This window comes from Engystomops pustulosus, chromosome 4 (genome assembly GCF_040894005.1).
Source record: "Engystomops pustulosus chromosome 4, aEngPut4.maternal, whole genome shotgun sequence".
Lineage (NCBI taxonomy): Eukaryota > Metazoa > Chordata > Amphibia > Anura > Leptodactylidae > Engystomops > Engystomops pustulosus.
This window is the reverse complement of record NC_092414.1, coordinates 41,029,011-41,056,721: the sequence shown is the minus strand read 5'-3', so window position 1 is coordinate 41,056,721 and position 27,711 is coordinate 41,029,011. Positions and strand designations below refer to the sequence as shown.

At 41.8% G+C, this 27,711-nt stretch overlaps 1 protein-coding gene across 1 annotated transcript in view; it reads right to left on the bottom strand.

Annotated features, from left to right (window-relative positions):
* Positions 1-27,711, bottom strand: part of ANKHD1 (ankyrin repeat and KH domain containing 1) — a 66,093-nt gene that overhangs the window by 14,183 nt on the left and 24,199 nt on the right. The window contains exons 7-24 of the mRNA XM_072145778.1: positions 27,254-27,348; positions 26,731-26,968; positions 26,352-26,543; positions 25,296-25,405; positions 24,939-25,026; positions 23,606-23,733; positions 21,106-21,255; positions 18,219-18,306; positions 16,344-17,036; positions 15,374-15,513; positions 14,131-14,242; positions 13,010-13,155; positions 11,979-12,121; positions 11,678-11,891; positions 10,535-10,710; positions 5,819-5,981; positions 3,584-3,679; positions 2,111-2,227 (exon numbers count right to left, since the gene is read on the bottom strand). Coding sequence (XP_072001879.1) covers positions 2,111-2,227; positions 3,584-3,679; positions 5,819-5,981; positions 10,535-10,710; positions 11,678-11,891; positions 11,979-12,121; positions 13,010-13,155; positions 14,131-14,242; positions 15,374-15,513; positions 16,344-17,036; positions 18,219-18,306; positions 21,106-21,255; positions 23,606-23,733; positions 24,939-25,026; positions 25,296-25,405; positions 26,352-26,543; positions 26,731-26,968; positions 27,254-27,348 — 3,089 coding nt within the window. The remainder of the gene's footprint in view (positions 1-2,110; positions 2,228-3,583; positions 3,680-5,818; positions 5,982-10,534; positions 10,711-11,677; positions 11,892-11,978; positions 12,122-13,009; positions 13,156-14,130; positions 14,243-15,373; positions 15,514-16,343; positions 17,037-18,218; positions 18,307-21,105; positions 21,256-23,605; positions 23,734-24,938; positions 25,027-25,295; positions 25,406-26,351; positions 26,544-26,730; positions 26,969-27,253; positions 27,349-27,711) is intronic.

Sequence of the window (27,711 nt, the reverse complement as noted above, 5' to 3'; positions counted from 1 at the left end):
GTATTGAGTAGAAGCACCTTTTGAGTTAGCGCAGCCATGAGTCTTCTTGGGAATGATGCAACAAGTTTTTCCCACCTGGATTTGGGGATTCTCTGCCTCTTCCTTTCAAATCCTCTCCCATTCCCTCAGGTTCGATGGTGAAAGTTGGTGGAAGCCATTTTCAAGTCTCTCCACAGATGCTCAATTGGGCTTAGGTCCAGCCTCTGGCTGGGCGAGTCAAGAATGGTCACAGTAGTTCTGAAGCCACTGCTTTGTTATTTGAGCTGTGTGCTTAGGGTCATTGTCTTGTTGGAAGGTGAGCCTTTGTCCCAGTCTGCGGTCCAGAGCACTCTGAAGTTTGCATCCAGGATAACTCTGGATATTAACAGCCCCATAGCATAATGCTGCCACCACAAATTATTTTACTGTTGGGATTGTATTTGGCAGGTGCTGAGCAGCGCCTGGTTTTCTCCATATATGCCGCTTAGAATTAACATCTAAAAGTTCAATCTTCGTCTCATCAGACCAGAGAATCTTATTTCTCATAGTCTGGGAGTCCTTCATGTGTTTGTTTGTTTTTTTTTTTAATGCAAACTGTATGCGGCTTTCATATGTGTTGCACCGAGGAGAGGTTTCTGTTGGCACATTCTTCCATAAAGCCCTGACTGGTGGAGGCAGAAGAGATAGTTGACTTGTGGAACCATCTCCCTACTGCAACTCTCCAGCTCAGCCACACTGATCTTGGGGTTCTTTACCTCTCTTACTAAGGCTCTTATCCCACAATTGCGTAGTTTGGCTGGACTGTGGTCACCATTAGTGGATCTTCATATAGGCAGTATGGGTGGGCGCCCGGGGCCTTTGGCTTCCCAGGGGTCCACATCCACCTATACCTGGGCCCTATATGAAGATCACCACAGTTTCAAGTTAAAAAGGAGCTTCTACTCCCCGTGGCTCCATCTTCTCCTCTTCCAGCCCGCGTGCATCACTAAAAGAGGAGAAGACAGTGCCTCGGAAAGAAGCAGCTGGAGGAGAGTATTGCGCTTGTATTCAAGGGGGCTCTTATCCAGATATTTCTGTACAGGGTGGGGGGGGGAGGCTCTGATGTGGCTTTTCATTTAGGGGGCATCTGCTGTAAACAGGTCTGTAAAGGGGGTTGTGGTGGTGCAATTGGGCGGAGGAGATTGGGCCTCGGGGCACAAAGTTCGTTTGGATGCTGGAGCGGCCCTAGTCGTGTCAACAGTCCAGGGCCCATGGGACACAATCTGCCACTGGTGGCCACTGTATTCTTAGGAACCTTAAGTGTTGCAGAAATTCTTTTGTAACCTTGCCACAACTCTGTCTCTGAACTCCTTGGGCAGTTTGGACCTCATGATTCCCATGCTCTGACATGCACTGTGAGCTGTTTGGACTTCATTAGGAGAGGAACACCCCTGTCTGTATAAGACCTATCAGTTTAAGTTTAAATAGTTTAAACAGCTAGACTCCAATGGGGGTCAGGGCAAAAAGGGTCTGAATACTCTACATTTCTGTTTTCTGTCAAGACGGGGTACAGCGTGTATGTTAAAGGAGCAAAAACTTTTTTGATCTTACCAATTGGCTGCAATATAAAGTGAAAAATTAAAAGTGGGTCAGAAAACTTTTTCAAGGTGTCTGATAATTTATGGTCTATCCTAAGAATTGCACAATAATTTGAGATAGGTTGGGTCTGCAGCTTAGACTATTCACTGGATCAGCAGATGGCTCAGTACATTATGAACTGAGCATACTACACTACAACAGCTAATCGGATTTAATGGTTTTAATGGTTAATAGGAATCAATACCCTGTGATTAATGTCAGGCCTAATATTACATTAGCCCTTTAAAACATGGCTCATTTTGCAAGACAATTCCTGAGATTTCAAATCAGACGTGTCACAAAAGACAAGACACTTGTTTCGCCATCTTCTAAGAGGCATAACTTTTTCCAGTTGTTTGTGAATGGAGCCATTTCAGGACTTGTTTATTTACTGGATGAGCTATAATTTTTATTGGGATAAAGTTTACTTTTTGATGACTTTTACTCCAATACAGTGGGATGAGAAGTGTTTTCACAGAACTACGAAAAGTATATAATTTACTTTATCCTTTACCTTTTCAAGGTCAAGTTCTTTAAGCAGGATACTTGCATTCTTGTTTGCTTCCGCAGCCTGCTGGTCTTTTGCCTTTACTATTGTTTCCATACACTGATGGCATTTCTTCAAAAGATCCTGGAATAATAAAAGGGCTGATTCAATAACATGCAAAACAAAAAAAAAAAAACAAACAAACAAAAAAAGCCCCTCAATAATAGAAGTGGGTGAAAGTAGGGAATAAAAAAGCATCTGCCTCCATGATATATCTAGAACAATACAAGATTATCTAATAATGCACCTTTTATCTTTAAAGGGGGTTTCCCATCATCAACATCTACTTCAAATGCATAGGAAAGAAAAATATCCAAGCAAGATGTCCTTTGTTGTGCCAAGATGCAAACTTCCAACATTGGCTCCCATTGCCGTGTATAGAGCACAGGACAAAATCTGCCCTCTAAGGAGCACTGCAGGGCAACCAAGTTAAATGGGTTTTCCCACAAAGGCAAGTTAGGCCCTATCCACGGGACAGGACCTAAAATATTGATCTGTGGGGGTCTCCGTTTCGGGACACCCGCAGATTGCGAAAACGAGTGGGCCTCGCTGCTCCTCATACGGCCGTGCATGACCATTCTGCTCCATTAATCTCTATGAAGCTGGCGGAGATCACCGAGTGTGATCATTTTCCCCGAGGGGTCCGCAAGGTGTCCTTTAAAGCTCAGGACCCAAATAAAAAAATTAGGTAGGGCATTTCAACAGATTATTTTAAGCCAATTGTTATTTAATGATGTAACTGCCAAAATGTGGGAAGCAAAAAAATTATTTTCACGCCAACTGGCATTGTCTATTGACTTGCGGTACACTCAACTTATGTGCATACCTTTACAAAAACTTAAAAGATCAAAGATTCCAGAAATCCAGGGGTAAGAAAAGGCATGTTCATTTGGAGCTCTTTAACATTCATTTTGTGGTGGAAAATGTGGCGTAATAAGTATTAAAATCCAACACGCTTAATCGGTCTCCCATTGAATTCAATTATAATATTAAGTTGAAAAAAAAAAAAAAAAAAGAATCATCTTCCCACATTACTGTGAATTAGTACCAAAAAAAACATGACAGCCACATAGTGTTAACTAATATACTCCAATACGTATGTCACAGCATCCAACCAAGAGATTTCTCAGATACATAAATAACTGGACATGAATGTTAAGTAAGGAGCAGATAGTGATGGGGTTACTACCTTACATCAAAGCACATATATCAGTGAAGTATAAAGTAAAGGGAGGTGTTGGTATGAGAATATGAAATTTAAGAATTGGCTGAGTAAAGGTAGAGAAATTACAGACTATCGTCTTTGTTCGTGTACATTTTAGCTTCTAAGTGAAATCTTTAAAAAAATAAAAATAATGAAAACTGGAACCAGCAACTTATTATTACAAATTTGGGTCCTAGAAGGGCTTGGGTCCTAGAAGGGCTCACTGACGCACTCACCTTATCAGTTATGGTTGCAATGTATCTCATACACTCAATATCAGATGGAAACTGATTAACTTCTTTCACCATAAACTGTACAACTTTTAAGTGACCCTTTAAATTAGACAAAAAAAACAACAAAATCAGTAATTAATAAACACATCTTCAAAACATATAAACACTTCTAAATACTTTTAACACAAGGAGGATTGGAGGGTCATTGGTGCCAGAATGTCCAGGTCAATTTTTGACGTTCTGCTATGCGCTTCTTTAAATGATGATATCTTTGTTATAATAGGTAAAGATTTTCCAATTTTTATTTTTCTGATGGGAGACTTATTATCATTATATTTATAAAATTTGTTGATAAATGACTAGGCTTTTTTTTTTCCTTTTTCCAATGAAAGTTTTTTTTTTTAAATTAGAAAAACTGAATAAACTTACCAAAATAGATTCCAAATATGTACAGCATCATTCCCTTTACTGGGCTCAGCTATAGATGCAGAGAGTGCATGTACTTCTGTAAAGTGAAAGTATTTCCTGCAAATGCTTCAACATGCTGCCTTCAGCAGACAGGCTGGAGGGAAGGCACAATTCAAACGTCTATATCTTCGGAACACCTAGAAACACACTTCTGCAGCCCTTTAATATAATATAAGGATTGTGTATGGATGCTTCATAGAACTGGAGATACCCACTAAAAGTTACAATTGGAAATGGAAAGCTGTATATAAAAATCAAAAAGATTTTTAGTACTCTGGTCTGTGAAGTCCGTGAAGCATCCATACACAATCCAGATACCATAGTAAAGAGATTCTCTGGTTTAATATGTGACAGCTGTGTTTCAAGATACCAGGGTTCAGGAGAAGTAGGCCACTGTCAGAACATTTACAGACATCCGGTAGTCCACCGCACGTCCCCGGTTCCTAGGGCGTGCGCCAGCACTCGCGTATTTAAAGGGCCATCGCATCGATAATTGGTGCTGACCATTTCAAGGAAACTGAAAAGCTGGCCTCCCCCAGCATTCCCTGCTGCATCTCCGCGCTATTGCCGATGAGAAAGCAGTTCCCTGTGCCTCGTGCTTGCGTTTCAATTTCCTGTTGTGACCCCGGACCTGTTCTTGACTCCGCTCCTCCGCTGCCAGCCCTGAACTCTTGCTCCGTCCCCAAACTTGTATTATTGCCGTCTGCCTTGACCATCTGCCTCTCCCCAACTACGAGATTGCCTGAGGATTCTGTACCTTGACCTTGGCTGCCACTGCGGACAAGTCGCGCCTGTGGAACGACTTGGTGGTACAACGCCACAGCAAGACCAACCTGCTTTGTGGCGGGCTCTGGTGAAGACCAGGTGCCACTTAAATTCTGCTCCAGGTGTCGGCTTGTGTCATCGCCAGTGGTGGTTTAAAGGGTTCACTAACCCCGAGCTGTGACACATAGCACCTAGAAACACAATTCTGGAGTCCACTTAGAAGAAAATTTTATATACCAGGATTGTGTTTATAGGTGAAACAGAACCAGTGATTTGCACTGTTAAAGGGATTATCCACGAGTTATAATTTTAATTAACCGCATATACTCCAGTATAAGCCGGCCCAAGTATAAGCCAAGGTACCCATTATTTCCACAAAAAAAAAAAAAACGGGAGAAAACTTATTGACTCGAGGGGGAAATGCAGCAGCTACTGTTTAATAAAATGTTCAGCAATGCCACCCTTTAAAAATAAAGGGCCAGCACTACCCCTGATAAAATAATAGCACTCATAGGTAAAGAGATAATGGGTCTCTCGTCAACACAGACTCAACTACTGCTCGCCTCTGGCTTCCCGCCAGTGTTAGCCTAAGCACGTCTATGCTCTCTGTCTGCACGCACACACTGATGTGGGGCGTCATCCCCTCATAACGGCACACAGTGTGTGCGCACAGAGGCATACAGCATGCAGGTACCTCTGCAAGGGGAGAAGACAAGCGGGGCTTTTTCCATCACGAAAATTGTGCTGAAAAATTTGGCTTCTACTAGAGTACATACAGCAATTTTTTTACGCCAAAATATGATAAACAGATAGGGGTTATCCTGATGTGACGTAATTAGGGAAAACACACACAATGGCAAAACACACTTTGCAGTGAAACAAAACAGCCGGCAAACAGAGGAAGGTCATACTAAAAGAGGGACATTACATTCAATTACCTTCCCTCCAAAAAAAAAAAAAAAAGCCTACATTTTCAAAAGTACTAGTAAACAAATACTACATTACCTTTCGAAAAGCTGCCATCAGAGGCATTATTTTACGGTTGTCTGCAGCATCGACATCAGCACCTGCGAGAACAAGCAGCTGAACTATGTCCAAATGTCCCCCATTGGCTGCAAGCCACAAAGGTGTGTTCCCTTTCTTATTTCTCACATCAATATGCGAACCCCTGAAACAAAAAAGGGGTTATATATTAACTAACCAAATCTTTTAGAAATAAAGTTGGCACAATATTCAGAATAAGTTTATAGATGCTTCACAATGGAGTCCAGTAAACAGGGTGAATACACATAAAATACATGAAACGCCATCATTTCCATCCACAGGTCATGTCCATTTACACATTGAACTACTATCTGCAGCCTTTCTACTAAGTGTGCAAAAAAAACATTAAGCAAGGGATGCTGTAATGTTATTTCACTGCAGCTGTGTTTTGGTAGATTATGTAGTATTGATTATTACAGTATGGCAGTATATGGGGATTTCCTCATTCATTACAATGTGCTATCAGCACATTGTAATGAAGGGGTTAAAACTAAATAGCCTCGGGTCTTCGGAAGACCCGAGGCTACCATGGAGACGGATCGCTGCCCCCGTTGAAGTCACGGGGAGCGGCGATCCCAGGTAAGATGGCGGCGCCCATGCGCCGCTATCTTTTTGAGGCTGCCGGCAGCTTTGCCGGCAGCCCACGCTGTGAGAACACACGGCGGGCGATCGGGATTACCAGTGTATAAGACGACCCCAGAGAAGACAGAACATTTTTCTGTCTTCAAAATTCGTCGGAATATACGGTACTTTAAATTTACCGCATGGATAAGATAATTAAAAAAAAAAAAAAAAACAGTAACACAAGTTGCAAATGTGCTGTGAAATTCTAAAACCTATAGTTTTTTTCTTTGCATGTGGCTCTTGGTCTGGAAGGTTTGTATAGGCCTTGGTTAGAAAGAAGGTGTTTGAAATCTTCACTTCAAACACAGAAATAGGATTCTGGAAGTTAGAGTTTAAAAAAAAAAAAAAATCCTAGGGGGGCTCCTGGATTAAAGGACACCTGTCATCAGGTCTCTGCCACTAGTCCTGTCACCTCTACCTGTGGAGCAGCTCACAAGGATCCCATCCCAGCCTTTATCTAGTTATTTCATACAGAGGTCGCATTAACGCCTCACCACGCGTCATAGACGCGTGATGAGGCGCCATTACCCTCCAAAATAATTGCCATGCGTAAAGATACGCTTGGCAATTATTCCGTGTAGCGCGCAGGCTGAGCGGCCCGGCGCACGCTGCAAAGGAGGGGAATGACAAGAGCGATCGCAGCGCGCGCCGGGCCGCTCAGCAGGATGCGGAGATGTGAGGGATTTGTGAGCGCCGACCCCGCGATGCTGCTGCTCCAGGTCTCAATGCCTGCAGCAGCGGCCAGCGGTCATGTGATCCCGGCGGGACCTGAGAGAAGTGCCGGGTGAGTGTGAGCCGCGGCCGGGGGTACACTGCACTCTGTGTATGCGCTGGGTGAGTGTGTGCTGCGTGTGTCTGCCATGTGCTGTGAGTGTGTGCTGTGCGAGTGAGTGAGTGAATGCTGTGTGAGTGTGTGTAATGCGCTGTGTGGTGTGTGTGTGTGTGTGGTGAGTGTGTGCTCAGCGCTGTGTGAGTGTGTGCCATGCGCTGTGTGGTGTGAGTGTGTGCGTGGTGAGTGTGTGCTCAGCGCTGTGTGAGTGTGTGCCATGCGCTGTGTGGTGTGAGTGTGTGCCATGCGCTGTGTGAGTGTGTGCCATGCGCTGTGTGAGTGTGTGCCATGCGCTGTGTGTGGTGAGTGTGTGCCATGCGCTGTGTGTGGTGAGTGTGTGCCATGCGCTGTGTGTGGTGAGTGTGTGCTGAGCGCTGTGTGAGTGTGTGCCATGCGCTGTGTGTGTGGTGAGTGTGTGCCATGCGCTGTGTGTGTGGTGAGTGTGTGCCATGCGCTGTGTGTGTGGTGAGTGTGTGCCATGCGCTGTGTGTGTGGTGAGTGTGTGCCATGCGCTGTGTGTGTGGTGAGTGTGTGCCATGCGCTGTGTGTGTGGTGAGTGTGTGCCATGCGCTGTGTGTGTGGTGAGTGTGTGCCATGCGCTGTGTGTGTGGTGAGTGTGTGCCATGCGCTGTGTGTGTGGTGAGTGTGTGCCATGCGCTGTGTGTGTGGTGAGTGTGTGCCATGCGCTGTGTGTGTGGTGAGTGTGTGCCATGCGCTGTGTGGTGTGAGTGTGTGCTCAGCGCTGTGTGAGTGTGTGCTCAGCGCTGTGTGTGTGGTGAGTGTGTGCCATGCGCTGTGTGTGTGGTGAGTGTGTGCCATGCGCTGTGTGTGTGGTGAGTGTGTGCCATGCGCTGTGTGAGTGTGTGCTCAGCGCTGTGTGTGTGGTGAGTGTGTGCTCAGCGCTGTGTGTGTGGTGAGTGTGTGCCATGCGCTGTGTGTGTGGTGAGTGTGTGCCATGCGCTGTGTGTGTGGTGAGTGTGTGCCATGCGCTGTGTGTGTGGTGAGTGTGTGCTCAGCGCTGTGTGTGTGTGGTGAGTGTGTACCATGCGCTGTGTGAGTGTGTGCAGTGGTGTGTGTGCTATGTGCTGTGTGAGGCTGCTGTGTGTGAGTGTGCGAGGGAGTGAGTGAATGCTGTGCACTGTGAGTGTGTACCGTGTGGTGTGTGTGCGCTGTGCGAGGGAAGGAGGGAGTGTGCGCTGTGCGAGGGAAGGAGGGAGTGTGCGCTGTGCGAGGGAAGGAGGGAGTGTGCGCTGTGCGAGGGAAGGAGGGAGTGAGTGTGCGCTGTGCGAGGGAAGGAGGGAGTGAGTGTGCGCTGTGCGAGGGAAGGAGGGAGTGAGTGTGCGCTGTGCGAGGGAAGGAGGGAGTGAGTGTGCGCTGTGCGAGGGAAGGAGGGAGTGAGTGAGTGTGCGCTGTGCGAGGGAGGGAGGGAGTGAGTGTGCGCTGTGCGAGGGAGGGAGGGAGGGAGTGAGTGTGCGCTGAGGGAGGGAGGGATGGAGTGTGCGCTGAGAGAGGGAGGGATGGAGTGTGCGCTGAGAGAGGGAGTGAGTGTGCAGGGAGGGAGTGAGTGTGCGCTGTGCGAGGGAGGGAGTGAGTGTGCGCTGTGCGAGGGAGGGAGTGTGCGCTGTGCGAGGGAGGGAGGGAGTGTGCGCTGTGCGAGGGAGGGAGGGAGTGTGCGCTGTGCGAGGGTGTGTGTGTGCGAGTGTGTGTGTATTGTGCGTGGTGAGCAGACAGATGATTTTTTTTTTTTTTATAAATAGCGTCTATTAACATTATATACGGCTATTATATATTATTTAGTTATATGTATTACCGAAATTTTCATACTCCTCCTCGACTAAAAATACTCCTCAAAAATAGTAAGAGGAGTATTTTTACCCTTTGGGAAAAATGTTAGTGCGACCTCTGATTTCATACATTAATCATTGTAAAATCATCTATTTTTTATCATGTAATTGAGGCTGGTCACATGGTCAGAGGCAGTGATGTCACTCCTGTTACCCCTCCCCTCTCCTCCCCCTGCTCATGTCTGTGTGTAATGTATAGTAAAGCATGGCTAGTGTGTGTATGTCATCTGCTGACATACTGCATCCTCCTAATACACAGAGACACAGACATCAGCTACACATGAATCTGACATGTTCTGCTGTAACATGGAACTGCTGTATCTCTCCTAAACACACACACATTCACACACAGGCTGCAGTGGGCGTGGCCACCAGGAAGCACATCATTATACAGGCTGTCAGTCATGCACTGGGGGTGTGGCTGTGCCTCCCACTCATGAATAGAGTGGACAGCTTGAATATGCTAATGCTTCATTGGACATTTCACAGCTCATTTGCATACAGCTTTAGGACCTCATTGCTTAGGTTTACAGGCATGTAGAGGGACACTGAAGGGATAGAGGCAATGCTCTCTAATGGCAGTTTATGAAAATATATTTAGTTTAGGGGGGGTTATTTTGCCTGACGGGTTCTCTTTAAGGACGATGTGAATTGAGAGTGATCAGTTTATGAATTACAGATATGCAGAGACTGGAATTCAAGGACTGAAAACAATTCAGGTGATGGGATATATGCATTGAGATGCACTGAGTCCCTTCTCTGCTGTAACCATGATGGATTGGCACTTCTGTTTTGTGGGAAATAAAGGACTTGTGTCATCAGATATCATAGCTTAGAGTTCCCTCCATGCATTGTGGTAAGTCACTGAAAGGTCTGCGATTCACAGATAGACCATGATTGCTCCTAGAAATAAATCTAAAATGTGTTGTTGCCATTCACAGGTGTGTGTTACACAGAAGCAACACAGCTATTCGGCAAAAAGAATGGTTAAGTGTTGTTAAGTTTTTATAATTAAAAACAGCAGACAAAATAAAAAACAAAAAAACCACACATGCAAAACAGATGATTTTTGATTCATAGAGAATACAAGTACTTTCTAAAAACTCTGTGTCAGGGCCCATACACACCTCAGCGCATTGGAAAGGAGGAGAGGTTGAGCGCTGCTCACCCTTCTCGATAGAAAATACTAGCCGCACGGCCAAAGATCCATGCTCTTTCTTTTTGCGGCTACAGCTTGGGACTGAGCGCTTGTACGCTTACCGTAATGAGCCGTTTATGGAGGATGTATGTACAGCCGCAAGCTTGTGGCCATTCATGCGTCGCACCGCGAGTCGGGCATGGGGCCTTAGAGTACATTTCAAATGATTTAGAAACACTGACCTGTTAATAAGGAGATCACAGAATTTGTAATGTCCTTTATCTGCAGCAATGGTCAGAGCAGTATCTCTTGATGAAGGCACTGGAGGAGAATTGACATCAGCTCCTTTGTCCAAAAGTACTCTTCCCACCTCTGCATAACCGCCAGAAGCAGCTTCCATCAAAGGAGTTAAGCCGGTCTATTAATTTAAGAAAAAATAAAGTTTTAAAAATAACTGGTCACCGGTGTCCCAGAAGAGAGAATATACCATTCACCATAAATGTTAAAATAGGTTAGACTACTGAGCCTAGCAGAAAGATCATTGTGACAGAAGGTTAATTTTCGAAGATTGGGTTGCTAACCACATCTAGGGATTCTACAATATTTGATGTTCACAAAAGAAGTAGAAGAAAAAAAAGAAAAAAAAAAAAGTATGAGTACAAACGTTATAAAATTAGGCTGAACGGACACGCATGGAAGGAGTAGCCTGCCTATAAGGGCTCACAAATAGTATGGAAACCCAACCCCTACCAGTTTGCTCCTAACCTCCAGATCATCACGGATCACCAAGTTACAATCCATAACTCTATATGCCTTAAGGTACGTGGACACCGGACTATCACAAGTATGAATTAAGAGCCATTTAGACAGAAACAAGCGCCAAGTTTCCAAAAAAAAAGTCCAAGGCTAAATAACCGTGTTGTGCTGTTTTTGGAACTTTTTATTATGTATTTAAAAAAAAAAAAAAAAAAAAAAAAGGACTAACCTTGACCTGATGCAGGATTTTGTATTTAACAGCGTTTTTTTTTTACGTCTCCGCTGAACGTGACCAATACAAGCCAATTCCTGTTCCGCTTGCATTACATTTCAAATAAACTACCCTATTTGCATTTTACAGGATTTTGTCGCTCTCCCTAGAGTTAGAAGGACACGGTTGTGCCCCAATTGGAGAAGTGCATGGTGCATGTTTGGACCTTACAGCCCAAGCCAGCAGAGCAGAAGATAATTTGACATCTTGGAACCACTTTTATTCGGTGTTCCAAAAAAACATGAGTTTCAAGGTTGTCAAACTTTAACCATAATAAAGGGTTACCATGTGTTAAGATCTGAATATACACGTATTTGTCTCAGATGCATGTGTCAGAGAACCATACCATGATACATACCTTGGCTCTGTGTTCAACATTAGCTTTCCTGTCTAGGAGAAGACTTACAACTTCAGCTCTACCCTGGAAGCAAGCCAATGTCAAAGCTGTATTGCGATTGGTCTCAATCTGAGCGTTAATATCAGATCCCATATCGAGCAGCAATTTAACGGCAGGAACATGTCCATTCATGGCAGCCAACATTAGGGGAGAAATACCCAGTTTACTGCCAGTCCTGTAAAGTAACAAATCATAACATATGACATTTTCTGAACATTAACACATGTAAAACAGTAACATGCAGCTTCACATCAGTTATTACCTAGAATTAATTTCTGCCCCAGCATTCAATAGTATCTTGATAATGTTAACATATCCGCCAGATGCTGCCAAACTGAGAGGTGTATAGTCTGAAACATTGCGGTGCTCTTTATTTGCTCCTCGAGACAACAACAGCTCAACAACCTGTCATGTGGAAAAGAACATATTTCTTGGTTGAACAAAATTGACAAAATGCTTACATGATATATACAGTAAATCAGCGATGTTAAAGGGAATTGGTCAACAGAAATTGCCCTAATTTGTCAATGTTGTCAAGCAGAAGCGCAGCTTCTCGATGATGTTTCTTTCATGGCCTGGTGTGGTGGCATCATCCACAAAATCAACTTTGAGGTGAGATGTAAATTGGATTTATGAAGTCAAGGAGGCGGTGAGTTTAACACTGAAGTCAGCTTTCCAATGATCCTGCTTCCAGCGACATTTATCAGATCTCCAGAAGTCCACTGCATGAGGTCAATCACAGGGGAAAAGGTGTTCAGAGGCAGGGAGAGCTTGACTTCAGCGTTAAACTCTCCGCAAAGTTAGTTTGCTCTGTATGTAGCCGGGTGTCTGTAGTACAACCAAAACAGAGTACCACAAACATACAGAGTAGACTTTTAAACACAGAGCTGGAAGCACCCCCGTCTGACATATTTCACATCCTCAGGGGTTTTGGGACTCTAAAGCTTTTTTTTTGGTCCTAAATGCCAACAGTGCAAATCACCCATAAGAGCATAGGGTTGGCAGAATTATCGTGCTGCATGGGTGCTTTGCCGCAACAGTGAATGGACAGATGGACAGCTGATCAGAGATAGAGGGAGCCAAAACAGCAAAATCCTGGAGAAAATGTGTAAAAATTTGCGCATATCATTTCCTTTACAGGTCACCAACATTTCATACTTTATTTTATTTGCTGAATAAACAACTGTCTATGGGTTAAACAATTATAGATTAGGAAAAAATACTTATGAAATTTTATGGTATGTTGTATACAGTGTATTGCAAATAGAAAAAAAACAGAAAACATTTGCTCACCTCTTGACGACCCCCAGAACAAGCCAGGGACAAAGGAGTATCCTTTGTACGTTCAGACTGTGCCTCAATATCAGCACCCTTATCTAAGAGGATTTCAACTACTCCAGCATGTCCAGCTGTAGCTGCCAATATCAGCGGCGTGAAACCTAAAGACAGAACAAAGTGACTACATTTACAATGTAAATTATTGACATCTGGTCCAAATTATAACTGCTACATATTACAGGCACAGAACGGGATGTATGCAAGTCAATTTGGTAGCCAAAGATAAGAAACTATCAAGCATAAAAAAAAAAAAAAAAGCAAACCAGCAAATCCCTTTAGGATATGATAATTTCATGATGCTATAATGATTTTAAATGTTAACAATCAATATATGGAGTTGGAGATATGGGTTTTCAAGTGAAAAAATGCATGGCCCTACCACAGCACATCATACTGTAGTTTAAGGAAAGGGGGGCACGCCCATCCGACCACTGCTGCGCACCAAACACAGCATTAGCACCTGCCTCTAAACAAATAGACGCACAGCAACAAGGGGAGACAGCGCGGGACAACAGAGGCGCAAGAGAAGGTAATTATACGTTTTTTTGGCTCACATGGCTGGGTATAGATTTTAAACCCCTTTAAAGGAAATCTACCATTGCTCGCAACCTGTAGGCCATTTAATCCTGATGCAGGCACATAGTTTGGTTAGGCACATCCATCTTTAGTTTAGCTAAAAAACACAATTAACTCCCCCCCCTCCCCTCCACCAAGTCATCAGCAGTCTGTCAATGCCTTACTGCTGGCCGGCTGTGCGAGAGTTCGTGTCTGCGCATGCGCGATAAGTGTCAAGAGTTCGCTGACTTCACGGCACTCGGCACCGGAAGGAGGGCGGGTTGAAAGACTGAAACGTGAATAATTAACAATCGAAAGGCATCAACAGACGCGATGACATATGTAAGTGATTTGTTTATTTTAGCTTAACTAAAGATTGCTGTGCCTAACAAAGGTATCTGCCTGCGTCAGGATTAAACAGCCTACAGGGTGGTGTGCCCGCATGATTTCTTCATACGAGCAATGGTAGGTTTCCTCCAAGTTTGAATACAGCTTTAGAGAACAATTTATAGTACACATACCTTTTTTGTCTCGGTGTTCAATATTTGCACAACGAGTTATTAACACCGACACAAGCTCCTCATGGCCACCTGCACAGCCGAGAGTTAACGCAGTATCGTGATTGCTTTCAGTCTACAGAAAAAAGGGAAACCAGTTACCTTTTAACCTTGACATAGCGGCATGTATAAGTGCATTAGGTTGGGATACCCGGGCAAATCTCTGATAGGAGGGCTGACCCTCTGCAATTATAGCAGGAACTTGTTGGTGACCAACAGTCACATTCCTGCCACAATGTCAGTGTACAATTATCACACTGGTCAGAACCATTTTACCCCTTAGGGCATCTACACACATTCTCGATAGTCAGGCGAGAAAATCCTCATGTAAAATCAACACAAAAACAGACACTAATTTCAATTGTCTTATTGTGTCTTGTATTGCAGTTGTGATACACATCTATAGGCGGACTTTCAACCTCATTTTGTCACCTACGAGTTTACGTAATTTCTAAGGGAAAATCTGTAATATATCCGCATAAAAACAAAGAATGTTTGCAGATTTTCACCTGGCCATAGATGTCAAGGAGATAAAGCGCACACACAAATCCATACAGCCAGGGCCAAGACTGATTAAATTTTTTTTTTTAAAGTAAAAAACAGACATCCACTATAATGCCACTGTATGATTCTACAAACCTTCCAAAAGAAAAACTGCATGTATAACCCAGGAAGAGTATGCAATGTGTGCTCGTGGGGGAAAGATTCCCCCAAAGGCAGTTTAATTGCTGCCGTTACGCTGACCGCGGCATTTAACAGGTTAAACACCCGCGCTCAGAACACGGGTGTTACACTGGGATGTCGGCTGTTCGTTAAAGCCGACACCTCGTGTATCCCGATGCCAGTTTGGCTCAGATCTCGAGCTGAACAGTCATCCTGTCTGCGTCCGATATAACGGACGTTGAGCGTTACGTCACTGCACTCCGTGTCCGATATATCGGACGCGGAGTGCTAAGGGGTGATGAAGAGTGTAACAAACCCCTGTGAACAGGACTAAAGTGGATATCTTTCCCCCCCACCACCTCCATGACATGCCACAATCAAAAGCTCTTCATATAAAAATAAAAAAAGGGCTTACAAAGCTACATCAATAATAATTTTAAAAAACGTGGCTATTAGTTTTGCTGTTTTTTTTTTATTGTACCCCACTGGCTGCATGGATAAATTCTAAATAGATCAACATCATGCGACATGTTTAGTAACTTACATGTGCATCAATATCTACTGATGCAAGGGCTGACAGTAAAGGCTCTTGATTTCCATTTGAAGAAGCTTTCAGGAGAACGGATGAAGAAACTGTTGAGGTTGGGTCACCAACACATATAGAAGGCATTTTATCAGTTACACCTAAAGAGGAGGGAATATAAGCCTTTAAATCCACAGAAACTGAAAACAATCACCATTGCATGATGGACTACTGACCCAAGTACTAGCTAGTTTCTTAACCCTACCTTTAGGGTTAGAAAAACATTAGCCATTTCTGCAAAATGAAATAATTTAGAAAAAGTATTGGCCTATAATACACCATGGTCAACCTGTGTAATATTAAATTGTGATACAGTGCGACACAGTGTAATACGGAATCAGACTAGATAAGGGGTTTGTAGAGGGTTAAAATGGAGGCACAATTCCATGGCAAGATTTAGCTTCAGATTACATTTTTGTGGGTTTTTAAAAGTATTTTTACAATGATACACAAGGGTTACATGCAAACTGTACTTGAAATAATTTTTTACTTACACGCAGAACTTAAAGGAAACCTACCATTTCAAATGGTAGGTTTAAGCTGTAAACACCGAGCACCAGCTCAGGGTGAGCTGGTGCCGGTACTTAGTTTCGTTAGTGTTAAAACCGAGGTATCGCGGTTTTAACACTTTTTAAACTTTATAGCAGAAGCCACTATGGCGCTGCGCGCGACCGTGCGCGCGCAACGCCTGCGGCATTTCCTATGTAGGCGTGCGCACGATGCGCCGAAGCAGTTTATGCTATAAAGTTTAAAAAGTGTTAAAACCGCGATACCGCGGTTTTAACACTAACGAAACTAAGCACCGGCACCAGCTCACCCTGAGCTGGTGCTCGGTGTTTACAGCTTAAACCTACCATTTGAAATGGTAGGTTTCCTTTAAAGAGCAAAGCAATTCATTTTTTTTGTTTTTTTACTTTTTGCCATTTCCTACCTGCCATGATGTCATCAAGGGTATCATTTAGTGTTTGGGCTGGAGAAGCAATCATTAAATTATCAGAAATTTGAGATGATACAAGATTGCTAGTGATGCACGGCTGTTCCAGCGCAACATTGCTGCAAGATATGACAGGATCACTAGAATCCATTACGGAAATTCCCAAGTCATTCAGTATTTTTGGCACCAAGTCCATAGAGGTCAACCCGTCTTCTTCATCACATGTCTGTGGCAGTACCTTGTGGCAAACTGTAGTCAACTGATCTAATTCTTGACACTCATCTGAAAAAATATTTTCATCAACTGGTAATGTAGAGTCACTAGGTACTGTACAAGCAGTTTCTGTATGTGGAACATCTTCTGAATTCTCCTTAGTAACTTGTTGCTGAGTTTTCATTTGTAGCTGCCGTTCAACTTTTTGAAGTTCCTTTAATATTTTCTTTTTCTTTTGAACCTGCTCTTCTCGGTTCTTTTTTAGTTCTTCGATTTTATCTTTGTTCAATGGCTCTCCTTGAATGAGTTCTAATGATTTCAGTTGCGCTCTTTCAATAGCACTAATTCGTTGACCAAGTTCATTCAGTTTCCCTTCGGTTTCCTCTACTATACATTCCAGCGGCTGATAAGGATGGAGAGGAGATCTTTGTACTTTACTTGAAGAGTGGAGGCTGTGAGGCATCCTTTTTGACGCACCTTTACGAAAAAATATATTAAAAAATGTAATCCTTACATAGACTTTATAGCACACGGTAGTAATTTTCACATTGTTAAAAGATTGGCACCCAGTGACGAGAATACTTGTCCTAATTAGCGGCGACTTCTTCCTGGTCCCCGGGCCCCTTCGCAGTACATCTGTGGGGTGTGGAAGATAGTCATGGCAGACAGAGGTCTGAAAAAAATCCTCCTTGTCTGCAATGACTGTCTCCCAAACCCCTGCAATGTATTGTATAAGGGATGAGGGAACCCCAAAATGGCACCAATGAAAATGTTATTTTATCTAGTAACAATGACAACAGTGTAATTTTTTTAATTTACTCATCAAAAGAGCATTGTTACACGTCTTCCCCAAAAAGCCCTCCTCCCACATCTTGAATATGCAATATTAAGCTTACAGTGGGTAGGGAAAGTATTCAGACACCTTGAAATATTAATCTTTCCTTCAATTTCAACCAGTAGTACTATCCCTGAAGCAGAAAAAAAAACCCCATGGCATGATGCTGCCACCACCAAGTTCCACTGTTGGGATTGTATTTGGCAGGTGATGAGTGGTGCCTGGTTTTATCCACACATAAAGCTTAGAATTAACATCAAAAAGTTCAATATTCATCTCATCAGACCAGAGAATCGTATTTCTCATAGTCTGGGAGTCCTTCATGTGTTCTTTTTTATGTGGCTTTCATATATCTTGCACCGAGGGGAGGCTTCTGTTGACACACTACCATAAAGCACCAACTGGTGGAGGGCTACACAGCTCCCATTTCCCCTATGCAACTCTGGAGCCACAGTGATCTTGGGATTTTTCTTTACCTCTCTCACAATTGAGGACGAAAAAGTTGTGGTTGTTTCAAACTTCTTCCATTTAAGGATTATGGAGGCCACTGTTCTCTTAAGACCTTGAGTGCTTTCAAAATTCTTTTGTGACCAGATACAGATCTGGCGAAGGTTGGAATTCTTCATATCTGTTTTTTGTCAAGATTGGGAGCACAGTGTAGAAAATAAAAGGGGTCTAAATACTTTCTGTACCCACTGTAGATTTCCAAACTTTTTTTTTTTTTTAAACCAAACAAAAAACTGCACAAAAAAAACATTTCTGCTACTAAATTGAGTAACAGTTTCGTACAAATCTAGAACTTTTTTGAAATTGCCAGCACATACCTTTTACCGAATCCATCTGGTCCGGAGGTTTATCAGGTTCTTGAGGTGGAACAACCATTGCAAGTGTATGCATTGGTACACAAGAAACCTGCAGTATATCAAACATTAAGTTTTTAAGTTCATGGGAAAGCTGCTGTGAGTGACTTTAACCCCAAAACCACACTAGTTTTAGCATTATTTTTATTACCAGGAACTGCAACTCAGCTACCATGCATGTGAACAGGAGCAGAACTACAGAGCCTTAGGATATGTCAGTATAGTTAATGATTATATATAGACGGATGACTTATACATAGCGTTATTTTTCTTCCGAGAGTAACCCATTAATTAAATACAAAAATCCATTCTTAAGTCCTATCCCTCTACATGATTCCAGGATCACCATTAACGGCATAATCTAGAAGGTTCAGATGCCAATGTCAGCTATGGTAGTTCTTTTTAGCTTTTTTGCATATGAATATTTAACAATTGTCTGAGAAAATCATACACTAGAGTTGACAAAATCAGACAAATATTAAAAAGAATAGTAAAATTAACCCCTTAATGACCGCCCTATCGGGATTCTACGGCGGTCATTAAGGGTACTTCTTCTGATGCGACGCCTTTCTACGGCGCCGCGTCAGAAGATGATTTCGGGACATCAGGTCAGTTTAGTGCTGGTGTCGGGCTGTGATATCACAGCCCAGACCCGGCACTAACACCCAGGATCGGAAAAACTCAGTTACTTACACTATACACTGCAATACAAGTGTATTGCAGTGTAAAGGCTTGAATAAGTGATCGGATGATCGCTTATTCAAGCCAAGAAGTAGAAAATGTAAAAAAGTTAAAAAAAAATTAAAACTTTTTATAATATAATTAAATAAAATAAAAGTCCCATAATCTCCCCAGTAACACATAAAATGCATATACAGTAAATAAAACACAAAAACATACATATTTGGTATCACCGCGTCCATATTAATCTGTACAATATATCTAAATCAATATTGAACCCGCTCGGTGAACTACGTAAAAAAAAACTCTGAAAACTTCCCATAATATACAATTTTTCATCAAACACCATCACAAAAAATGTTCTAAAAAGTGATCAAAAAAAGTTACGTTCCCTAATATGATACGACTGAAAAGAACAACTGTTTTCGCAAAAAATAAGCCCTCAACCAGATCTGACAACAGAAAAATACAGAAGTTATGGCCCTGAAAATTTGTCAATAGTAAAAAGAATGCGATTTTCTCCAATATTGGTTTTGCTCAGGAAAATTGAGCAAAGATAAGAAAAACTATATAAATGAGGTATCACCGCAATCGTAGTGAACCAGAGAATAAAGATATAATATTATTTTTACATTACGGTGAGCGGGGGAAAAAAAAAATGCTAACAATCCAAAATAAAAATTGATGATTTTGTTTGTGTCCCCCTTGAAATAGTTAATAAAATCTCAAGAATAAGCTTTAGACTCCCAAAATAAATTATCTATACATTGTATCTCATCCCATAAAAAATAAGCCCTCATATGTTCGTATTACCAAAAAAAAAAAAAAAAAAAAAATTTATAGGTCGTACAATGTGACAATACAAATCTGCTGTGAATGGCGCCTCCATTCATTCTATACTTGGCCGTGCGCCCGTACAGCAGTTTACCACCACATATGGGGCATCAGTACACTCGGGAGGAATTGGGCATCAAGCGTTGCAGTGCGTTTCATCATTTAATTTATTCTGAAAATTTCAGTTTTGGCCTAAATGAATGTATTTTCCAAAAAAATTCTATAGTTTCTAAATCGCAGGTCCATATTTTTTAACCCATGTGAAACACTTAAAGGGTTAATAGACTTAATAGAAGTTGTTTTACATACGTTGAGGGGTGAAGTTTCTATAGTGAGGTAATTTATGGGGTTTTACTATTATTTAGGCCTCTCAAAGTCACTTGAAAGCCGAGTTGTCCCTCAAAATGTGAGTTTTGGCAATTTTCATGAAAATGAGAAAAATCGCACCTAAAGTTCTGCACCTCATAACATACTAGAAAAGTGAGAGGATGCATAAAATATCATCCCAACATAAAGCAGATATTCTGTAAATGTTAATTATCAAACTTTTTGGGTAGTTTTACATCTGGTCTGGAAACCAGAACATTTCAAACTTGGAAAATGAAGAATTTTTACAAACTTTTGCCAAATTTTCACTTTTTTTTCAGAATGAAAAGCCAAACTTAACACTTAAATTTTATAACTAACATGAAGTACAATGTATCACGAGAAAACAAATCTCAAAATCACCCGGATATGTTAAAGCGTTCCGAAGTTATAACCAATTATCGTGAGACTTGTCAGATTTGAAAAATCGAGTCTGGTCATTGAGCTGAAAACTAGTGTCGGTGATAAGGGGTTAAGGATAAAATGACAAAAACATGTTACGAAAACCAAAACAAATATTTTGTGAGGATCCGTTTCAGATTCTAAACAAGTTTTCATAATTTTACCTTCATGATGTTTCTGTTATAAAAGCATACAAGCATTTTGCACAAAAACTTGTGGATCATACTTTAAATTTTCTCACTGACTAATCTTGGCATTACAATCCCCGAAAATTCTTCCAAACAGTGGATATCCTGCAGGCAACCTCAGATGCCGCTAAAAGGTTATTTGTCACAACCTACATAAATGATCAGAATAACCTACACTTATAAGGTAAACCGTGCTAAAAATAACACTACACTATCAGCACTCCTTTTACTCTATTTTTTGCATATAAATTTGGAGTGAGCTTTAAAATGAAATATGTAATGCTTAAGAGATATTTTAGGCGCTGGTAGTTTAGTGGTGTCAAAACTGGGAACTGTCAAAGAAAAAAAAAAACAAAATACATAAAAGAAACACAACTTACAGCAAATTGATCGGTATGGTTGATGGTGGGTGTTATCGGAGAGATATCAGCTGAAGGGATGGATTTAAAATTTTTGGGGTAATCCAACAGGTAGGAAACAACATTGGTATGTCCGCCTTTTGCAGCTTCTATCAGCATTGTGGATCCATCCTGCAAAACAGAACAAGCAACTGTCCACATATAGTTCATCGTACAGTGCCTTAGACAAGTGCAAGGCTTACATTGTGGGCTGCCACCTTAGACTGTGTTCACACCACTGTTAACATTTAGTAGTGAGGGTAAATTGATCCTCATAGCCACGCATTTTCTGTGTTCAGCCAAGAGAAGGTATACAAGTTTATAATGCAGTGCACTACACTTATAAGTTTTCATGCAACACACAGATTCGTTTTAGGGAGGCTATAGAGAAATGGATTGTTACACAGTCTTTCCAGGAGACAGGGCTACTATTTGCTCAAGTTGGCTATGTCATGCTGTATTGAGGCATCATGGAATTGATTGCAAAACACAAGTCGGGGCCCGGGATAGGACTAGGGGATAAGCGCCACTCAACTCTGCCCTTCTCCATAGCAATGTATGGCGCACGGCGCCGTATTCTGGGGAAAGATAGGACATTTTCTAATTTTCTCCCGTGCGGTCCCGCAAGGCACCGCGCCATGCGCCCATTGCTGGCCATTGGGGGTCTTGCAAATACGTCAGCCAGATATACACCCCCCAACGGCTGTGTGAATGAGGCCTAAGTGACAACACCATGTCCAGCGCAGTATGAGGACCAATGCGCTCTTATTAATATAGTTTGAGCTGGCAGATTTATCAAAAGCATCTTAAAATATAGATTAGATTTTCCTGCATCTGTATAATTTTGGCACACATCCTTTTTTGAGGTGTGGTGTAGAACACTCTAAAACCCTTAATAAAAGTTGTGCAAGGTATTTTTTGACAACAGATTAATAAGTGCACCAAACTATGTTATGCATTATGTTGGCTTTCTGCATAGAACCAACTGAATCATTGCAGTACAGGCAGTCCCCGGGTTACATACAAGATAGGGTCTGTAGGTTTGTTCTTAAGTTGAATTTGTATGCAAGTCGGAACTGTATATTTTATCATTGTAATCCCAGCCAGAACTTTTTTTTGTCTCTGTGACAATTGGATTTTAAAAATGTTGGATTGCCATAAGAACCAGGATTAACAATAAAGCTTCATTACAGACACCTGTGATATCTGTTACAGCTGATCATTGTAGCCTAGGACTAAAGTACAATAAATTACAAACATCCAGAGGGCCGTTTGTAACTAGGGGTCGTATGCAAGTCGAGTGTTCTTAAGTAGGGGACCGCCTGTACCTTCATATTTCAAATATGTTTGCTGTAATCACTAACAATGGTACCAGACTATATACTGATTGTATCCTTGTGCCCCAATCGCCTGCCTAAAAGCGAATTAAAAAAAATATATATATATATATATTTGCAAGTTTGGCAGCCATATATTAACCCGTTTAGGAAAAAAACGCTATTATATTTTTATAGATTGGGCGTTTTCGGACGTGGCAATAGGTAATGTGTATGATTTTTAATGTTCATTTATATTTTTATAGAACTTCTAGGGAAAGGGGGGGGGGGGGAGTGATTCGAATGCTTAGGGGAATTCTGGGAAAATGATTCACAAAACGTTATGGCCTCTCTAAAATAGGCAGTTATCACCAAGATGGCCGCCACTGGAGACTACAAGTCCCAAGATCCTTTAGTTCTCAGTAACTCCTCCTCCCTCATATGCTGTGCTCCCTTTGATGATCTAATAGTCTCTTGCTCTGTAAAATAGTAATGATGATGTGTAACTGCCATTACCACACATCACCACAACACCGGCCATACTGGCTGCACTGCAACCAAACCCAATAGTGATCACATGACCTGCCCAAGCAGGTACAGGACATGTCCTGTGTCTGCTCCGCTTGGAGAAAATCAATGGACTGATTAAATAGCCAGTAACATTTTAATTCTTCATTATAGGGAATGTCAACAGCATTTCCCTGCTAGGGGGAGCAAAATTTACAACTAATCAACATATTAGCTTATATTTTACTGACTCATTTGTATATGAATTATGCTGACACCCACCTGGAATAAAAAAAAACAAAAAAAAAAAACAACAACATAGTAACGTTTAACTTTCTTTTTTTTTTTTATCTGAATGATCCTACCATACCACTGTATGGCAGTATATGGGGATTTTCCTGCTCATTCATTACAATTTCCAATCGCACAATTTATTTAAAGCCGGTATTACCGGTAAGTCTTTGCTGCAATATACAGCAAAAACTTACCGGCCATGGAGAGGGCTCAGTCTGTGAGCCCTCGCCAGGCTGTGGCACATGACGAGAAAGTGTTAAAGAGATTCCAAAAATACTCATGCTCCTGTTTTAAAAGTTATGGGTCAGTATAGCAATTGGCCCCATTGCATTAATATATTCAGGTGTTTAAAAAGAGCAACTTACTTTAAGCCTGTGTGTTGGATCTGCTCCTTTTGCCAACAGTAGCTCCACGACAGAAAGATGTCCTCCAGCACATGCGAGTGACACAACAGTGTGATCATTATTAGTTGTAGCCTTATTAATGTTGGCTCCTAGGAAGAAATAATAAAAACTTAAATAAAAAATAATGACGCCTCTGGTCCTATATCATCCACCCAAAAAGTGCAAAACCAATCTGCAAGTTTGTTTACCAATAGGAGCTCTTGTATGCTTCAAGGCACATTGAATAATACAATTGTTAAAGAGGACCCGTCATCCCAAATTAGTGCCCCCATCCAAACATACCTACTGAATCTACTCCCCGGGCTCTTTCTAATGCTGCCCATTTCAAAGTCCGGGCATTAATCAAACTTTAGTAATCGGCGCTATAGCATATGACACATAACATACTTGATGTCCGATCGACGGCTTATTCATTAGGGGGCCGTCCAAACACTCTTCTCCACAGGCCGCCATTCCCCCGTGCTCTAATCGTCACGCTGCGCATGCGCAGTAAGTGCCGAGAGCATGAAGAACTGGTGCCCAGGGAAGTGGCAGCCTGTGGAGAAGAGGAGTGCCTGGACGGCCCCCTAATGAATAAGTCCTCCGTCGATAGGATATCATGTATGTGTTGTGTTATATGCTATAGCGCCGATTACTAAAGTTCGATTAATGCCAGGACGCTGAAATGGGCAGCATTAGAAAGGGGCCGGGGAGTAGATTCATTAAGTATGTTTGGATGGGGGCACTAAATTTGGGGTGACAGGTCCTCTTTAATACAATGTTAGTATGTACATTCGCACTAAGTGGAAACTGCTCTACTTAAAATGGGTTGGCTACTGAATGTTGAAACTTTGTTAATATGGATCATTTCATTTAACAGAATACCATCACACAAAATACATTTAGTTTATTTCCATTCTTTTCTTTAGCCTAGCATGAGCTACATATAGATTATGACTAGCTGTGTGGCTGAAGATGAGGGAGATCCAGGTGAAGGGGGAGGCTGCTTATTCCGAGTTGATGAGGAGCTGAGGGACAGTTTTACAGAAGAAAAAAAACTGCTGATGGGGGCATTCAATATGAGGGATTAAGAAGTGATGAGTAATGGTTTAATTGTTAGGGGGATTTGCAAGTAGCAGAGCCATTGTAGAGCTATATAAATAAAGGAATTAGTATTATGTGTTTGTCACCACTAGAGAATTTTTAATTGGTGTCAAATATATTTCTTCCTTTTGATATCCAAATCTGGGTTGCTTCTTATAATAAGGTGTATGTTATAGTACGAAAACACACAAATATATTAACCAAAATATACCTTTGCTTAACAGAAACTGAACAGTGCAGAGGTGCCCAGCACGAGCAGCCTTCATCAGCGGAGATCTACCTCCTTCAGATTCATGTTCCTGTATATAAAAAAAATAAATAACCAAATGCCTTCTGTGTACACACAAGTTGCCAAAGTATGGTTTGTTGCGCCTACAAAGAGATCAATCTCATCATATAAGGCTCTCAGATTAGTAGAATAAGAATGACTTAGAAACAATCCCATACTACTATACATAGGACTTAATCTAACATGTACACTAAATAAAGGATGAGCTACAAAAGAGGCACTTCCAACCCTAGAAAGTTTTACTAGATCGTATAATACAGTGAAGAGAAAACCTCTTACCAGATCAGCCCCGGCCTGAAGTAATGCTTCTGCCACATCTGTGTGTCCATTTTCACATGCATATGTTAGAGCTGTGTCACCCGTAGCTGTAGCAGCGTGGACATTTGCACCTTCAAGTAAAAACAAGTTTCCAAAACCTTAAAGGGTTCAGCCGTATATTAAAAAAAACAAACAATTGACATGACAAGTACAATAATCTAATAAGGTCACTATATGTAATTTGAAGTGGGAGGGCTACAGTAGGCGGCCACAAATAAATAGGAAAATAGTGGAAAGAAATAAGTACAGGGTGCTGTGCTACTGTACGTACTATAGTATAAACCGACCCACGTATAAGTCAAGGGACCTAATTTTAACACAAAAAAACTATTCACTCAAATATAAGCCTAGTGTGGGAAAAGCACTGGTCACAGCTTCCACCCAGTATAAAGCTGCCAGCCTCCTGCCACCTTACCCCTTTTTGGAAAATACAGTAAAGCTTAAAGGGGTTGTCCAACATTAATAAAAACTTTACTGGTGGAATTTAAGAAAAAAAATAAATAAATAAACCTATACTTGCCTTCCTCTGCACTTTCAGCTTCCCACGATGTACATCGCTGCCATGCCGCTGTTTACAAGCAGCTCCGCTCCGACAACTTCCGGCTGCCTGGCACACCCGCCAGTCTTTTGGGACATGGAATGGAGGGGAGTGCCAAGGGGGAGCATTGTTTGAGAAAAGCTCCCATGTCCGTGTAAAAAGAGCATGGCAGGGACGGAGGGCAATGTGGGAAAACGGGAGCACAGAGGGACCATAGGTTTAGATTTTTTCACAGCACCCATCAGCAAAATAAAATTTAGACAACCCGTTTAAACGGGAGAGGGGGGTTTCCACACAGAAACTAATTACATTTTTTGGTTTGGGGCTGGTAAAAGATATGAAAAAAATTTAAGTGGAACGAGTTTCATTTACAAAATTTTTAATTTAAATCTAGTTTTAACAACAATTTGTTTCCAATTTCAACTAAATTAAAATATAAATATAATTATACACACACAGTAAGATATGAAAAGACCTACCTGCGGACAAAAGATATTTTACTAGATCAAGATGACCTTCCTGAGCAGCTTCCATCAGAGGAGTAGAACAACCAAGTTCGACATCTGCCCCGGATTTCACAAGAAAATCTGTGACTTCGGCAAACCCCCCACAGCAAGCAAGAGTAAGAGCAGTTTCCTGGGTTTCTTCAGTCTGAGCATTTATGTTAGCACCTACAAATATTAATGAATGTCCCTCAAAACAATATAGATGTAAGTAGTACAAAATAGAAAGAATAAAAAAAAAACCCACACACACACTTTTATATGGATCCAATGTATGTTCTGGTATACAAAGCAATTACAAGTCACAATTTATGGTGTACATCACACTAAATAAATCAACTCCACAAAAATGTACCATGTGCTAAAAGAAGTGCCACTATTTCCTCATGTCCTTCACGTGCTGCTTCCATCAAAGGTGTGTATCCTTCATCATTAACCTCTTCAAGATTGGCCCCCCTTTCGATAAGGAGATTTGCAAGTTCCACATGTCCACCACAAGCAGCTAATGTGAGAGGGGATTCAAACGAATCTGCAGGCATGTTGACTTGGGCACCACTATCAAGTAGCAAACGTGCGACCCCAACGTGCCCATCCTACAAATGCAAGAACCAAGATGAAAATAATATTTTAAACTTGTAGTTTATGGATGTACAAAGCTGGTGTCTTACAACTGTGCATTTGCTAGATCTTTGGCAAATGAAGACTAATATTAAAAGATATCTAACCAATATTCTCATTGTTGTACAGTAACAGTCACGCCTAGTGTGCTTAAGGGATTCTTCACAAAATACATAAAAAGCCTTGTATCCCTATTTACATTACAAACAATATTGTGGCATATTAACAAAAAAAAGTGCAAATATGGTCCTAAATATTACCATGCAGGCCTCCATTAAAGCAGTGTGCATTTCATCAGTTTTATGCTCCTGATCAGCTCCAGCCTCCAGCAGAAGCCGAACCATGTCTAAGTGTCCTATGAAGAAAGGGAGAAACAGTGACCCTTCACTCAGAAGAAGACATTTTACTAGTAACAATTGCAAAATAGCTGCGCAAAGGTTTTGATAACTTTGGCACGCAGCTCCACATAGCTGTGCGCCCTCCTCCACGAAGCGTGCAGTCCGCGCAGAACAGCAGGAGCTACTATGCGCAGATGGCAGGCTTCGCGTACGAGGGCACACAGCTATGAGGAAATAAAAGTTATGAAAAGATTGCGGGGACGTGAGGATTAGCCCTTAAAAGGTCTAATCCTCACTTCCTATAGATGCACCTACCACCCGATCTACCTTTATTGGTAGATCAGTGGTGGTAGGTTCCCTTTAAGAGCAGTGCATTACAG